General features: G+C 42.6%; 1 protein-coding gene across 16 annotated transcripts in view; it reads right to left on the reverse strand.

Annotated features, from left to right (window-relative positions):
• PHF21A (PHD finger protein 21A) overlaps positions 1-17,357 on the reverse strand; it is a 171,327-nt gene that overhangs the window by 21,227 nt on the left and 132,743 nt on the right. For 12 of the 16 annotated variants that reach the window (XR_006885711.1, XM_046642871.1, XM_046642867.1 and 9 more), the window contains 3 exons: positions 15,220-15,471; positions 13,932-14,021; positions 10,026-10,319 (listed from right to left, as the gene is read on the reverse strand). Coding sequence is in view for 15 of the 16 variants with exons in the window: in XM_046642871.1 (XP_046498827.1) it covers positions 10,026-10,319; positions 13,932-14,021; positions 15,220-15,471 (636 nt within the window). In the remaining variant the exon portion in view is untranslated. The remainder of the gene's footprint in view (positions 1-10,025; positions 10,320-13,931; positions 14,022-15,219; positions 15,472-17,357) is intronic. The other 4 variants (XM_046642869.1, XM_046642865.1, XM_046642868.1 and 1 more) reach the window with 2 other exon arrangements.

The raw sequence follows: 17,357 nt of genomic DNA on the forward strand, positions 1-17,357 counted from the left end.
CAAGTGCATTATAACCACACTGTCGACAGCCAAAGGCAAAGCGAGAGTCTTGGACGCAGCAAGAGAGAACTGACGCATCAGTTGTAAGGGCCCTCAATAAGGTTAACAGTCATTTTCTCATCAGAAACCAGAGACTGGAGGGCAGTGGGATGACATAAAGTGCTGAAAGAAAAAAACCATCCCTCCAAAATTCTACATCCTGCAGAAAGCAGAGGGGGTGCACTGCTAGTAGATCTGCCCTAAAGAAACATGAAAGGGAGTCCCTCAGGCCGACATAAAAAGACTCAAGACAGTAACTTGAAGCCACAACAAAGAAATAAGAATTCCGGTAAAGCTAAGTACACAGACAAATATAAAACCCAGTATTATTGTGTCTTTGATTTGTAACTTTTCTTTTTGTTTCCTATGTGATTTAAAAGAGAAATGTACAAAATAGTAATTATAAATCTGTATGAGTGAGCCCACAATGTATAAAGATGTAATTGGTGACATTAACAACATAAGGCGGCCAGAGCCGTACAGGAGCAGGGTTTTTATATACTATTGAAACCAAGCTGGGATCAATTCAAATTATGTTGGTAAAAATTTATGAATGTCACCTATAATACCCATGGTAATCATTAAGAAAAAAACTAAAATATATACAGAAAAGAAAATGAGGAAGACATCACAAGAGAACATTAGGGGGAAAAAACATAAAAGAAGGCAGCATTGGAGGAACTGAGGAACAAAAAACACATAAGACATGCAGAAAACAAAAGGCAAAACACCATAAGGCCTTCCCTATCAGTAATCAATTTAAATGTAACTGGAGTAAACCCACCAACTAAAAGACAGAGAGCGGCAGAATGAATTAAAAAAACCAACGTGATCCAACTATATGCTCTCTACAGGAGACTCATTTTAGAACCAAAGACACAAAAGGGTTGAAAGATAAAGGTGGATAAAGATATTTCATGAAAACAGTAACCAAAGGAGTATGGAGATGGCTGTACGAATATCAGAGAAAACTCACTTTAAGTCAAAAATTGCTATAGGAGACAAAGACAGTCATTATATATTAGTAAACTGGTCAATTCATCAAGAGACGTGACAATTTTAAATACATATGCACCAACAACATAATCCCCAAATATATGAAGCAAATATTGACAGAACTGAATGGAGAAATACACAGTTCTATATCAATAATCGGACACTTCAATGCCTCACTTTAAATAATGGAAAGAACATGTAGATAGAAGATCGATAGGAAATAGAGGACTTGAACAACACTATAAACCAACTAGCCCTAACAGACATAAAGAACAGTCCATGGGGCCGGCCCCGTGGCCGAGCGGTTAAGTTTGCGCACTCCACTTTGGCGGCCCAGGGTTTCACCGGTTCGGATCCTGTGTGTGGACATGGCATGGCTCATGAAGCCATGCTGAGGTGGCATCCCACATGCCACAACTAGAAGGACCCACAACTAAAAATACACAACTATGTACCAGGGGGCTTTGGGGAGAAAAAGGAAAAATAAAAATCTTTAAAAGAACAGTCCACTCAATAACAAGAAAATACACATTCTTCTTGTATACATGAAACATTCTCCAGGACAGACCATATTTTAGGCACAAAATAAATCCTAATACATTTTAAAACACTGAAATCATGCAAAGCATCTTTTCTGACCACAATAGAGAGAAGGTAGAAATCAATAATAAAAGAAAACTAGAAAATTAAAAATTATGTAGAAATTAAACAACACTCTCAAACAACAAATAAGTCAAAGACGAAATCCTTAGGGACACTAGAAGATAGTTTGAGAGGAATGAAAATGAAAACACAACATACCAAAACCAAAGTGACCCAGTGACAGCAGCTCAGAGGGATATTTACAGCTCTAACAGTCTACATTAAAAAATAAGAAAGACCTCAGATCAGTAACCTGACTTTGTACCTTGAGGAACCACAAAAGGAACAACTAAGCCCAAAGCTAGCAGAAAGAAGGAAACAATAAAAATCAGAGTGAAGGTCAATTAAATAGAGAATACAAAAACAATCAGATCAATGAAACCAAAAGCTGATTCCTTGAAAAGATCAACAAAATTGACAAAACTTTAATCAGAGAGACTAAGAAAAACAAGAGAGAAGACACAAATAATGAAAATCAGAAATGAAAAGTGGGGCCATTACTACTGATCTTAGAGAAATAAAAAAGATTCTAAGAGACCACACTGAACAACCGCATGCCAACAAATTAGCTAACACGGGCTGGCCCCGTGGCTGAGTGGTTAAGTTCGCGTGCTCTGCTACAGGCGACCCAGTGTTTCGTTGGTTCAAATCCTGGGCACAGACATGGCACTGCTCATCAAGCCACGCTGAGGTGGCATCCCACATGCCACAAGTAGAAGGACCCACAACGATGAATATACAACTATGTACTGGGGGGCTTTGGGGAGAAAAAGGAAAAAAAATAAAATCTTAAAAAAAAAAATTAGCTAACACAGATGAAATGGACAAATTCCTGTAAACACAGAAATTACCAAAACTGACTCAAGAAGAAATAGAAAATCTCAACAGATCTATAACAACTAAAGAGACTGAAGCAATGATCAAAATCCTCCCCCAAAAGAAAAGCCCAGGACCAGCCGACTGGGGAATTCTAGAAAAAACATTAAAGAATTAACACCAGTCCTTCTCAAACTCTTCCAAAAAAAGAAAAGGGAGGAAGATTTCCCAGCTCATCTATGAGATCAGCATCACCCTGACACCAAGGCCAGACAAGGACACCACAAAAATAGAAAATCTTACAGACCAATATTCCTTATGAATACAGATACAAAAATCCTCAATAAAATACTAGCAAACTGAATCCAACAGCATGTTAAAAGGATGATATACACCATGACAAAGTGGAACTTATCCCAGGAATAAACGATGTAAGAAAATCAACATGCTATCCCACATTAATAAACAAAGGCAAAAAGACCACACAATCATCTCAATTAACACAGAAAAAGCACTTTTCAAAATCCAACACCCACTCATGATAAAAACTCTCAGAAAACCAGGAAGAGGAAGGGAACTTCCTCGAGTTCCTCAGGGGAACTTTACAGAGGACATTTACGAGAAATCACAGCTAACATCCGACTGAGCGGCGCAAGACTGAAGGCTTTCCCTCTGAGACCACCAACACGACAAGGAAGCCTGCGCTCACCATTTCCATTCAACCTTGTAGCAGAAGTTCTAGCCAGAGCAAGGAGGCGAGAAAAGGAAGTAAAACGCATCCAAATTGGAAAGGAAGATATAAAACCCTCTCTAAGTGCAGAGGACATGATCTTACATAGAAAAAATCCCCCAAAAATCCACAAAAAAACTCCTAGAGCTACTAAACAAAATCAGCAAACTGTGAGGTACAGGATCAACACAAAACCCAGCTGTATTTCTAAATAACAGCAATGAACAATCCTAATAGGAAATTAAGAAAGCAATTTCATTTACAATAGCATCCACAAGAATAAACTATCTAGGAATAAATTTAACCAAGGAAGTGAGAGACTTGCACACTGAAAACCACAGAATACTGCTGAAAGAAATAAAGAAAACCTACATAAATGGAAAGACATTGATGTTCAAGGATTAGAAGACAATATTGCTGAGACAGCAATGTTATACAAAGTAATCTACAGGTTCAACCAATTCCTATCAAAATTCCAATAGCCTTTTTTTTTTTTTTTGCAGGATTGGAAAAGCCAATTTTTAAATTCATGCAGAATTGCAAGGAGCCCTGAATAGCCAAAACAATACTGAAAAAGAAAAAAGCTGGAGGACTCACACTTCGCAATTTCAAAATTTACTACAAAACTATAGCAATTAAGACAGTGTGCTTGATACTAGCATAAGGATAGATATACAGACCAACAGAATAGGACTGCGAGTCCAGAAATAAACCCACACATCCATGGCCAATTGGTTTTCAACAATGGTGCCATGATTATTCAAATGGGGAAAGAATGGTCTCTTCAATACATAAAGAGCTGGGAGAAGTGGACATGCATATGCCAAAGAATGAAGTTGGACCCTTATCTCACACTATATACAAAAACCAAGTCAAAATGGATCATTGACCTAAATATAAGAGCTAAAACCAAGCAACTCTTTGAAGAAAAATTAGGAGTAAATCTTCATGACCTTACATGTGACAACGGATTCTAAGAAATGACACCAAAAAGCAACAAAAGAAAGAACACAGATATATTGAACCTCATCAAAATTAAAAACTTCTGTGCATCAAAGGACATTATCAAGAAAGTGAAAAGACAACCTACAGAATGGGAGGAAATATTTCCAAATCCTATAGTGTCTGATAAGGGTCTAGTATCCAATTCCTTTTTTTTTTTTTTTGAGGAAGATTATCCCTGAGCTAACATCTGTGCCCATCTTCCTCTTCTTTATGTGTGGGATGCCTGCCACAGCATGGCTTGACAAGTGGTGCACAGGTTCACACCTGGGATCCAAACTGGTGAATCCTGAGCCGCCAAAGTGGAACGTGTGAACTTAACCACTGCACCAGTGGGCTGACCCCGGGTCTAGTATCCAGATTATATAAAGAAGTCTTACAAGTCAACAACCAAAAAAAGACAACCCAATTTGAAAATTGGCAAATAACTTAAACAGATATTTCTCCAAAGAAGATAAACAAATGGCCAACAAGCATATGAAAAGATGCTAAATAACATTAATTATTAGGGAAACGATGATCAAAATCACAATGTGATACCATTTACATGTACTAGGATGGCTATAATTTAAAAAAAAGGAAAATAATAAGTGTTGACAAGGATGTAGAGAAAATGGAATGCTCACACAGTCCTGGCGGGAATGTGAAATGATTCAGCTGCTGAGGAAAACAGTTTGGCAGTTCCTTAAAAAGCTAAACATAGATTTACCATATGATCCAGCAATTCGACTCCTAGGTATATACCCCAAAGAAGAGAAAACAGGTACAGGAGTCCCTCCTTATTCATAGGGGATACCTTCCAAGACCCCCAGCAGCTGCCTGAAACCTCGGACAGTACCCAACCCTGTATATACTGTGCTCTTCCTGTACATACAGACCTATCACAGAGTGTAATTTATAAATTAGGCACAACAAGAGATTAACAACAATAATAAAAATAGAACAATTATAACAATATACTGTAATAAAGTTACCATAGATCTTAGCAACCTCAGCGTACGATTTTTTTTCCTTCCTTATTAAGTAGGGCACTTTCCCCTTTTCACTTAAAGGAAGCACTTTCCGGCTTCTCTTTGCATTATCTGAATTGCCAACATCACTGCTCTTGCACTTTGAGGCCATTATTGAGTAAAATAAGGGTTCCTTGAACACAAGCACTGAGACACCCTACGGTTGACCTGATAACCGAGACAGCTACTAAGTGACTAAGGCGAGGGTGGCATATGCAGTGTGGATATGCTGGACAAAGGGACGAGCCACGACCCAGGTTGGATGGAACAGGATGACTTGAGATTTTATCCCGTTACTCAGAATGGCGTGCAATTTAAAACTTATTATTTCTGGAATTTTCCATTTAATATTTTCAGACTGTGGTTGACATCGGGTAACTGAAACGGTGAAAAGTGAAACCGCGGATAAGGGGGGATTACTGTACTCACACAAATACTTGGCATGAATATTCCTATCACTATAATTCCCAATAGCCAAAAGGCAGAAACAACCCAAATGTCCATCTATGGAAGAATGGATAAACACACTGTGGAATATACACACAATGGAATATTATTCAGCTGTTAAAAAGGAGTGAAGCACTGATACATGTTACAATGTGGATGAATCTGGAAAACATTATGCTACGCGAAAGAAGTCAGACACAGAAGGTCACATCATGTATGATTCCATCTACATGAAATATCCAGAACAGGTAAATCTACAGAGACAGAAAGCAGACTGGTGATTGCCAGAAGCAGGGGGAGGGGCAGATGAGCAACATGGGCACTGGGTTTCATTTTGGGGTAGTGAAAATGTTCTGGAACTAGACAGAGGTGGTGGTTGTACAACACTGTGAATGTACTAAATGCTACTGAGTTGTTAATTTTCAACACTGTTAACTTCAACATGCTTAATTTCATGTGATGTGAATTTCATCCTGATTAAAAAATTGAGGAAAAAAGTGGATTAAGCTATAAATTTAGTCTCTATCAGAGATTATAAACTATTACCCAGAGGTGAAGCGGCCTTGCAGATGTCATTTTTCGCCTACATGGTATTTAAAGTTACCGGTATTTTAAAAACTAGGTGATGTCTTAACATATCTAGATTTCTGGCTTTTCTTGAAGAAGTTTCCATATGATAAAAACTGGCTCTTGTCAAGAAGTAGCTGCTTCCTTGAGATGGAGCATACCACTACTTTGCAGCTCACCACAGTCTCTTCCACTTTCACTGTCTTCTTGACACCACGGCCAAACTGTCAATTTTATCACCCTTGTCTTACTACGCCAAAGAGGAATTAAGAATAAAACTGGGATATCTCTTGTACTCATGTTCCCACTAAAAGTGGAAAAATAAAAAGTTCATTTGTTTACTGCCAGTCTGCTCTTACACACTTATATTTTCTGCTTTGCACCCATGGCTATTTGAATTTGCAAATCCTGGGGCTGGCCCTGTGGCCGAGTGGTTAAGTTCGTGCCCTCCACTTCAGCGGCCCAGGGTTTCTCCAGTCTGGATCCTGGGTGTGGACCTAGCACTGCTCATCAAGCCATGCTGAGGTGGCATGTCTCATAGCAGAACTAGAAGGACCTACAATCAGAACATACAACTACGCACCAGGGGGCTCTGGAGAGAAGAAAAAAAAAAAAGAATTTGCAAATCCTGCTCAAAGGTGCTATAAAGATAGAAATAAAAAACTGGGACAGGACTAGAACTAAGTTAACCATTTATACCCGGAACTCCAAAACACCTTCTGAGACTCGGCTGCATGAATAATCAAAGCGACACCCTGGCGAATAAAGGAACGTCCCAACAGTTTCATCAATCGAGGTTAAATACAATTGGACTGAAGGCAAAGCAAAACCCCTTGTGTGGTCACCGGGATCCATCCTCCCCACTCTAGCACCCGGGTGAAAATGCAGGGTGAGGAGTCCCCGCTCAGGCGCACTGAGGGGGAAGACAGGAATCGAAGGACGATACCCTGGATGACCTTCTCCTCTTGGAAGAACTCCTTTGTCAGAGGACTTTGCGTAGGTTCCACGCACGATACATATGGAGTAGGGAAGAGGTGGCAGTCTGGCAATTTTCCCCACAGAACCCGGATTTTTTTCAGTACTTTAGCCTGGGGACACACAGAGAGGTCTTTGTCGCACAGGGTGGGGTGGGGTGGATAAGAAATGAACCTGATTCCTGAGAACTACCTGCGGCGGGCATGGTCTAAGGGGCTTTAAGCGCCTTATTGCATTCCACCACCGATGGGTGTTCAGGCCCGTTTCACAGAGTGCCGGAGAGGACAAGGACAGGAAAGTGGCGGTGTGGGGGCTATCCGTTTGTCCGGCTTTATCTACTCTTCTGCCTAAAATAAGTTTCTAGCCTCAAAGCTCTTCAGACTCCACCACTTGTTTTCTCAGAACCACAATGTAATGCGGCTTCCGATGAGGGAAGAGACGGGAGCCCATCTGAGATGAGCAGGGAAGTTGGTGATGCCCGCCAGGGGAAGTGAGACCACGCTGCAGGAACTGACACTGCCCTCTGCCTCTCCGCCGCCACCGTGGGAGGCCTGCACACCGACACAGCTTGTCACGCATCCGCCCCTGGACGCAGGGCCTTGGCGCCGGCTCCAAATGCACCAGAGACCGAGCTCTGGGAGGCACAGGCTCTGGCTTACCCACCCGGCACCCCTCCACAGAGACACCACAGGCGGCATGGCAACTGGCACGGAATCACACACTTTTATGAACTGAACGTTATCACCCTAAAGGAAACAGCAGAAAGCAGCAAGGAACCCACGAGCCGCTCTCACAGAGAATGCTGCACACGGGCTTTGCACGGCTTCACTCTCAGCCCATCTATGAGATCTCTTAATGGTTATACGGGGGGTATTGGAAATGAAAGAGAAAAGAGAAAAGAAGGGCAGTAGAAAGACCTGAAGTAAGAAAATCCCGAGAATGGAGTCCCGGGTAAAAAGGCCCGCTGAGCGAGCCTGGCAGCCTGTGGACTGCGATGCTGGGGCCTGCTAACCCTGAACAGCAGTGACAGACTCCTCCACCAGACCAACAAGAAGACAGACCGTGCAATTTACTGCTGCCAATACATTTCTTTTCATTTTTAAAGATTCATGGGCACCTTTTTATGACACTATAATTAAAATTAAAAGCTTTATCAACATGTAAGGCCAGGACATGAAAAGTATTTCAAAATCTAATAAGAAAATAATATATACTGTTTGATTTTGTTTTTTGCCTTAAAAATGTTACTATGTGCACAGCAAATACGTGGAGGAATATAATCTAAACTGTCAATAGCAACTTTGGGGGGAAAATTATGGGGGAAGTTTATCCTCATCATAGACTATTGGGGGAAGTACGTTCTACAATATATATTTCTGTAATGTTTGAATTTTCTTTTACAATGACTATGTATAATCTCCATAATCAGAAAAAATAAGAAGTGTAAAAATAAAATGAAACTTAAAAACTTCTTGTCTCTGAAAAGTATCTTTATCAAAAAAAGAGGTCAAAGAGAAATAATATTTAGTGGTCTAAAATCGTGGTTTGAAACCACATCCTTTGGAAGTCCAAGGCCCCTCAAAGGGTCTCCGAGAGCCGGCACAGGACATGAGGGCAGAGGACCTTCCAGCGTGCCCCCAGACACCTCCTGCGCTTGGCCATCATGCTTTCAGTATTTTAATATTGAAGTTTTGCTGATAGTAAGTTTGAAAACTTCTCATCTGAAATATGTGTAATTTATTTCTGAATGTTCCTCAAAGTATTTCCTAGGGTTTGAGCAGGCTCCTCAAAGAACAGAGATGTGTTCTCTCTCGTGTTCTCTGAGCACAAGATTTTGGTACCCAGTTCCTCAGCGCAAGGTCTGAGCATTTCAGAGCCACCTGGGCAGAAAGCCGGGTGCTCCGTGCCGAGGGCTCCCCCGGTCCAGGAGGCCGAGGCGGCGGCCAGCCTCCCTGAACCGCGGCCAGCCATCCAGGAGCAGAAGATTCAGGATCACCAGGGACTATTTTCAGATGGATGAGAAACTCAAGCCTGAGCAATCAGAAATGGGTCACTGATTTTTAAAGCAACTTTCTTGAAAGAGGATGCTTTCTGCAAAATTCTTCTTTCTCATCACTGGTCTTTCTTTAAATAGAATATGGTGATTACCTAGAAATCCTTTTTCTTGTTTTTAGAAGTTTTTTTGTCATTGAACCCTGAGGTATTTTTGGAGGTTACTTATCTTTCTCTAGCCTGGTTTTTTTAAGAGAAAATCTGATTTTGGAAGTATAAATGAAAGGCTTCAATAGTTGAGCTTACAATGTCTGCATCCTCCAGAGTTAAAAGAATGCTTCTCAGAAATTTTAATTTTTTCATTTGGCTCTTCATTATCTGTAATAACCAGAGAAAATCTTTGACATGAAATCCCTTTCCCTGTTTTGTTTATTCTTCCTGACTTTCGCAGTCAGCCTGATCTGGATTCTTACTGGGCCCAAACCAGCACGGCCTTTTGCGTTCACGGCCTCATCTGTGCTTCCTGACTGGGGGCAGCAGAACCCAGCTGTGAACTTCTGCTCCAGAACCAGCAGGGGGAGCTCACTCACACAGGAATCGGAATCCATCCACAGGGGAAGGTGGGAAGAGCAACCCAACTTTCTTCAGTAAGAACGGCCCTTCCGCATTGTGGATAAAGCATCACATGATAAGCAACACGTAATCGACAACGGTGCTGAGATAAAGAACCCTTGAGAAGATGCACTGAAAGACAGCCCCGCCTCAAAGGCAAGGCTAATGCCCAAAGCAGGTATGCCGCCCGCCTGTACCTGTTTTTCAAGGCTTGGCTTGCTAAGCTGTACAGTTTGAGGTCCAGCGAGTCTGGTCCCTGGAGTGGCTATCACAATGCTGGTGAGCTGGGCCATGGGGAACGTTTTGGCTATGGTTGCAGTCTGCCCATTGACGACACGGACGGGGTGGATGGAATTCTGGGAGGTAGGGAGGGTTGTGGGGGTGAACTTGGTCAGCATGACAGGCCTCTGGATAAGCTGAGGAGCTGCAAGCATGGGAGGAGGTGCTGGGGCAATAGGAATGTTATTCTGGGCCACAGGCTTGGGTCGGACCTGTGGGGAAAGAGAGAACAATTATCATATTACTTAAAGGAACTTCTCAAGTCCTAGAAAACTAAGACATTGCCAGATCTTCCACACTATGTGTGTGAAATAGTAGTTAGTACAAATAGTTATTAATATTGATTTTGGTTATTATTAATTCTATAGATCTTAGGATATACAATCCTATAAAAGACTCGTCAGCTCTTAAGAGGGCCCTCAGGCCACCCCGGAACACAGTTCTCGATTCCAAACCTTAGCTCCCTCTCCTAACCCATGCCGTCCTTCAGGCTGAGGTCAATGCCTAACCCAGACTGGTTCCAGCCAGAACTTGTGCCCATAAGGGCTGCCAATGGCCTTAACTCACATTCTAAATTTCTTCACATCCACAGCTTCAGTTCACTCCCATTTCTGGTTCTCTAACTCCCTGCTCTTGGCCACTCAGTCTCCTCCGTGGGCTTCCTCATCCTCAGCACAATCCTATCTGTAAGTATTTCTCAGGATTTTGTCCTGGAACCCCTTTCTTCCCAACGTCCTCACTCCTCCCGGTAGCTCTCACCCATCCCGAGGCTTCAGCTGCTATCCATGTCCTGAAGATTTCCACACTTGTATCTCAGGACCAGACATTTCCTGAACTTCAGAATCACATATTCAACTGCCTGCTACACATCTCTACGTGGAAATCTCACAAGTTCGAAATCAACATGTCTGAAACATGAATTTCTTCCTCCAACTCTTTCTTCCTCCTATAATCATCACCTCGGTAAATGGTCTTTTCTTGCTAAATAAACTTCAGAATCATTCCCGATGCGTCCTACTTCACCTCGTCTTCCTAAGTCCTCCTCAAATATGTCTACTTTCTATCCCCTCTGCCACTGCTCTAGCTCACGTTTGCCTTACTGAACAGTGGCAGAAAATTTTGGTTAAAAACACGGGACCAGCCTTGTGTGGGTTCAAGTCCCGCTTCTACCACTTACCAGCTGTGCAACCTCAGGCAACTTACCTGACCTCTCCTAAGCATTTTTCAAACATTCTAAACTATGACCCTGTAGGCAAACCCTTCTCCCCTCAGGCATGAGAGTCTGACCTTCAGTTAACTCTCTAGCTCTATTCCCCTGGAAACTTGACAAGGGTAAGAATGTCAATTATGTTACCAGGCAACATTGCTTATGGTAAAAATGATCTCTTATTGCTACATCGAATCTGGATGGGGAGAACGATAAATACTTGATGGGACACCGTGCTTTGGGATTCCCAAAGGGGGTGACTCTTGTAACTGGGCATGTCCATTGCAGGGACCTGGGAAGGCAAGCCTATGGAACTCTTACAAGATAGACCGGCTCGTGGGAGGCATAAGGCTTCTGTGCCGGGGTGGCTCTCCTACTGTTTGATAAAGGTCTCGTTTCCCAGCACCTGAGCTATCCCTAGACAGCTGCAGAGACTGCTACATGGGCTACTATGGGGACTCTCACTGAAGACAAACGCCTGATGCTGCCTTGCTGGCAAGCTCGGGCTGCTGTTCTGCATGTGCTAAGGAGACTCGTGCCAAATGTGGTCCTTGACAGTCTTGTGAGTCTGAATGTTTAGCTGAACTTAAGACAACCCTGTGGTGGGTGCTGTAGACACACAGTAGGAAGTACATTTCACACTGTAACCAGTTCACACATATGGACATGTATCTCTATCAAACAAAAACTTCACAAAACAATACTTATGTGCTATGAACTCTCCTATTTCCTAATCTGTTACATTCATTTTATTTAAAAACTCTGGTTACAATCCACTAAATTGGTTTCACAGCCTAGTAATGGGTCATGACCCACCATTTGAAAAACATGGACTAAGCCCTAGATTCCATATCGGAAAAAGAGTGCTACCTACTTCCACAGAGTTGTTATGAGGATTAAAACAACCCATGTGAAGTGCCCAGCACAGTAGCTGGCACATAGCAAGATTCTCCAAACATCAGTTATTATTATAGTTGACAACGTCCTAACTTTTCTTCCTGCCCACAGTCCTGTCCATTTCCAATCTATTCTTCATATAGTGGCAAGAGGGAATTTTCTAAAACAAAAATCTGACCACGTCAAGGACTTGTCTGCAAATGCTTTAATGGAGCCCCACTGTTCCTGGAATGAGGCCCAAACTCCTATACAGCCTACGATGTTCCACAGGCTCTGGCCCAGTGGGTTTCTCCAGCCTCACCTCTTACCCTAGCCTGAGCCAGCCATGCGGCCCCCTGCGCTCAGCCACACGAAATCTCCTTTGGTTCCTAAGCTTACAAGCATCTCTCCATCCCAGACTTGCATATATGCTCTGTCCTCTGCCTGGGACATTTTTATTCTTCCCCCAAAACTTTGTCAGGCTAACTCAACTAGGATTTTAGGTCTCAGACCGAATGTCAACTCTTCAAGGAAGCTTTCTGTAATACAGTTGGCCCTCCATATTCACGAATTTGCATCCGTGGATTCAATCAACCGTGGACTGAAAGGCCTACGATGGCTGTGTCTGTACTGAACATATACAGACTTTTTTTTCTTGTCATTATTCCCTAAACAATACAGCATAACAACTATTTACACAGCATTTACATTGTATTCAGGAGGATATGCATAGGTTATATGCAAATACGACACCATTTTATATAAAGGACTTGAACATCTGTGGATTTTGGTATCCATGCAGGTCCTAGAACCTTTCCCTGCGATACTGAGGGATGACTGGAGTCTTAAGGATGAGCTGGGGGTCCCTCCCATGTGTTCTCAGACTGCCCTGTGCCTCCCATAACGGACACTGTAATTGCCTGTATGTGTCTGAAGCTCTCTGAGGGCAAAGAACCATCTGTCTTGAAAACTGGCATATCCATTGTGCTTACTGCCTTTTTTGATATCCAAGGTATTTATTAAGGATTTATCTGATCAATGACTGAAATTATCTTATCTCACGTTAGGTGCTCATCCCTTCCCCAGAGGAAATTTGGAAATCACTTAAGGCCACTGCCCACAAAATTCCTTTCTCTTCCTTCTTTGCTTGCAACCTGGGGCCTCAGACAGGATCTCCCAGCCTTTCTACCAGGCAAGTCAACTCTCCTCGAGGTCCAGACTGGGGCAATCCTGACATTGTGCCACAAGAACGGTGAGCTCAGCATGGGCAGGCAGAGGTGCCTGGGTCCAGGCAGAAAGTTCCCAGTGTTGACCCCTAGTCTAAATCTTTATTCAGTATGATGCTCAAGGCCATCACTGTCCAGAGCAGAACTGAACAGTGTTTACTGCATAGTTTGGCTGTTGTTTCCTTCCCTACTCTCTTTGGCATAGGGGGAAAAAAAAAGTGGTAATTGCATTCCTTCCCCACTGGCAGGCAGGTTTTGGCTAGATTCTTCCAGTAAGTTAATATACGGCTTAAGACGGTGTTATCTTAATTATTGTTACTGCCTTTGGTCACTGCTAAGAAACCCTGATGATAAAATAAGCTTCTTTATGGTATAGACATCAGCAACTAGAATCTTTGGCTAGGCAAGGTCTGAATACCGCTCAGCTGACAGTGCATTACAGGCTGCTCAGAAAGGGCCCATGAGGACTTCCGTCCCACCTAACTCATCGTTGTGCTTGTCACTCGTTTACTCACCTGTGGAAGAAAGTTTGGGCGTGGGGTGAGTCTAGGAGGGGGGATAAACTGTGGTACTTTGATGGGCTGAGGAGGTGTCGCCTGAACCTGCTAAAAAAATGGGAAAGATAAATAAACCAGAGGACAACAACTGTTCAATATCAAAACTAGGCATTCTTAAAGTAATTTTGGCATCAACACTCTGGATCAGACAGTATTTCCCACAAGCTTTCACTGTAAAATTGAGCATCTGAAGTAACACTGCCTTAAGAAACTTTCTCCTGTCTCTCCTGCATGCTTTATCCCATAGAGTGAATGCACACTTCTGTTTCCTGACACACCTAACGCAGAACACAGCAGGCTCAGCAATCTTAGACAATTTTCTTTGAAACTCAAGACCTCTTGCGCTTACGTATTTTAAAAGTCACGACTGGATCCAAAATAAAATCAAACTTGCTGCCTGGCCAAATGGCCTTTTCCTAATACAAGAGCTTTATCTAATGGTGAATGGCCTTATTCCCACAGAGAATTTTCTAACTCAGCATCTGGCTGCATTGTCTGGCTGCTTCTCTAAAGATTCCTGGGAGAGCGGGAAGCTTCGCTTCACGGTTCTCTAGTCTCACTCACCACTGGTCATCATTCCAAAGCCACCAAATCTCTCAGCTGGCCTTTTTAAGACAGACTTTTAAACCACAATTTGGATATATTTTCCCCAAGCTTCTGAGAACAGCAGCTTTTAGTTTTACTCCAAAAATCTCATAAACAATTTTTGTTCAAGTACTTCTTCCTTCAGGGGATCTTTTTTTCCGATAGACCTTTGACACAAACACTGTTAATTTGTGAGTTTCTTGAATATTTTTGAAGTGCTCCAACAAACTCCAGTATGTCCTGGATGCAGTCAGTCTTAAGGGATAGTGAGCTGAAAGAATTCAGCAGTGAGTTTTCCCCAAATCGGTAATTCAGCTGAAACCAGAGGGTTGAAACACTCCAGTTTCAGAGGAAGGACAGTGGGTAGGATGGAGGGAGAGAGAAATGAAAGTGTGTTTCCCCCTCAAGGCAAGTCATAACTTTGACCTCAGATAATGTGCCGAATGAGTGTCGGTCCTGGGTGTCAGGATACCTCTATAACTATGTGAGCGGACCCAGCAGGAAGGCGAGAGTCCCTTGTCAGCCCCAAAGGGGCATTTGGTATGGTAGCAGAGTGACGGAGACTGAGGAATCCAGCAGGAGCATAAAATGGATATACTCTACAAATGCATATCCTGAACCCTCTCATGTGGGCACACATGAGCAGCAGCTGCTGGCTTACCAGAGTGACTGTGTTTTTTGCCACAATTTGGACAGCCTCTGCCCCAGGCCCAGTGACCTTACTAGACGTCTGGAGGTTGACTGGTGTGTTCTGCACATCAGTGCCGAGCACAGCCTTCTGGCTGTTGATGGCGGTCACCATAGCAATGGTAGGTCGCTGGCCCACAACAGAGGCAGGCATGGTCGCAGTTGCTGCTTTCAAGACGAGAGGTAGTGTCTTTGTGGTAATCATAGAAGCTGTGGTTACGGTCTTCTAGGAGACATGGAGAACAGACATTAGGACACTGAAGTGTCGTCTCACTGAACAACAGCTGTTAACCCCCGGAAGAAAACAGAGCAATCATTCTCATAAGCAATCAAGTTTCTCGGTATAACAACATTTCTTTTATGTACGTAGAGCACACTTCTTACTACAGGGAAAGAAAATCTCTAGTTTGCCAGAGTTCTCGTCTTTAGCTTCGAGTTCATAGTAATAGCTGCAGATTAACACGGGCACAGGGTTTTCAACAATGAATGAGGCGGGTTAATAGATACAGAATATGAGTGTACCTGTTTCTTCTGGTTTTTCTAATTCTTTGCTTGCTCTCAATTAACTGAAACTTTGCAGAAGCTGTAAATCAATAAGGTGCACACCATCTCTATCCTTAACTGCTAAAACCTCATCAACACGAAGCCAGTCATCACATAACTCTGGTTGTCTGCCTCCTGTGACATGAAGGCTGGGATAAAGAGACAATGTCCTTCATTCTTTTGAGTGTCACCCTGGAGAGGAGGAAGGGAAACTCACACGAGGATTAGCACAACTGTTGCCTCAGAGGCAGTAAATCCCAAACTCTAGATAATCAACTGGTATAGCAAACACCAGCTCCTGATGCGAAAGGCATATGAGTCACTCCCTATAATCTTTTCTCTGGAAAACTGCTGCAGAAGTGATCGAAGATGCAGTGAAACACGACTCGGTGGAAATAAACACCTGAGTTTCAAAAAGCCTCACAGATCAGAGGATGAACTGAGCTGAGAGGCCTTGACTGATGCTCCATAACCGTTACTGCAGCTTTGAAGCTATATTTTTCTCAACTTTTTACTAGAGTAATTAAAGGAGCCAGTTACAAACCAAGGAAATATAAACAACCTTATAACATGGCATACACACCTATCTACTGCTACCAGTCACTCAAGATACAGACATTTCAGGAACATGAACGTTTATCTGGTCCAACGGGTCCATCCCGATTTTGATACTACTCCATCTTTTTCTTCTTACTCTATACTTGCACCGCCCAATCTGGTAGCTACTAGCCACATGTGGCTATTTAAATTAATTACAACAAAATAAAATTAAAACATTAGTTCCTCAGTCACACTAGCCACATTTCAAGTGTTCAACAGCCACACGTGGCTAGTGGCTACCACCCTGGGCAGTGGCCGTTGCCAACACTGCAGAAAGCTCTTTCGGCCAGCATTGCTCCAGACCAGTGAACAGGACCCCAACTCTCCCTGAAACAGATCTGGACAAATCCTCTTGCAAATTTCTATTTCAGTGTCTATGCAAGTACTTGTGTATTAAGGTGTTCTAAGGAATTCTTTATTTCCATTTTCTGCCTTAAACACACACACACATATGCGTATATTAGCTAATCTTTTAATATCTTCTTTTTGTTTCTTTTAACCAAAAAATTTAAAGATCTGGCCTTATCTATCCTATCATAGCTTAATAAGCAATCCTTAATAATGCTTCTAATTAAAATCACCTAAATCTTTGTTTCCTCTCTGCTAAGCCACCAACACAGCAGTGGCTTATCCTCCTTGCACTGCCTCCTCAAATGTGAAATGGGAGTAAAAGGGGAGCACTGATGCTTACTTATTTGGGGCGTGGCAGGTCATCCACTGTCTATCAGTGATGAAAACCAAATAAAAGCTAAATGCTGTCTCTCATTAGAAATGTTACAGCAGCGTGGCAGCAAGGATGACTTCACCAGTTGTCTGTAATAGTATTTTTAGTCCAGTGTGATGTTAGCTCTATCTTTCAATTTAAAACATGTAAGTACGAAGGACTTTTGAAGTGGTGAGCAAGTCACACCAGGTGGCATTCAATCCTGGCGCCACCACAGGTTATGGAAGTGACACTCTCTGCAGCAG

Source organism: Equus quagga, chromosome 17 (genome assembly GCF_021613505.1).
Source record: "Equus quagga isolate Etosha38 chromosome 17, UCLA_HA_Equagga_1.0, whole genome shotgun sequence".
Taxonomy (NCBI): domain Eukaryota; kingdom Metazoa; phylum Chordata; class Mammalia; order Perissodactyla; family Equidae; genus Equus; species Equus quagga.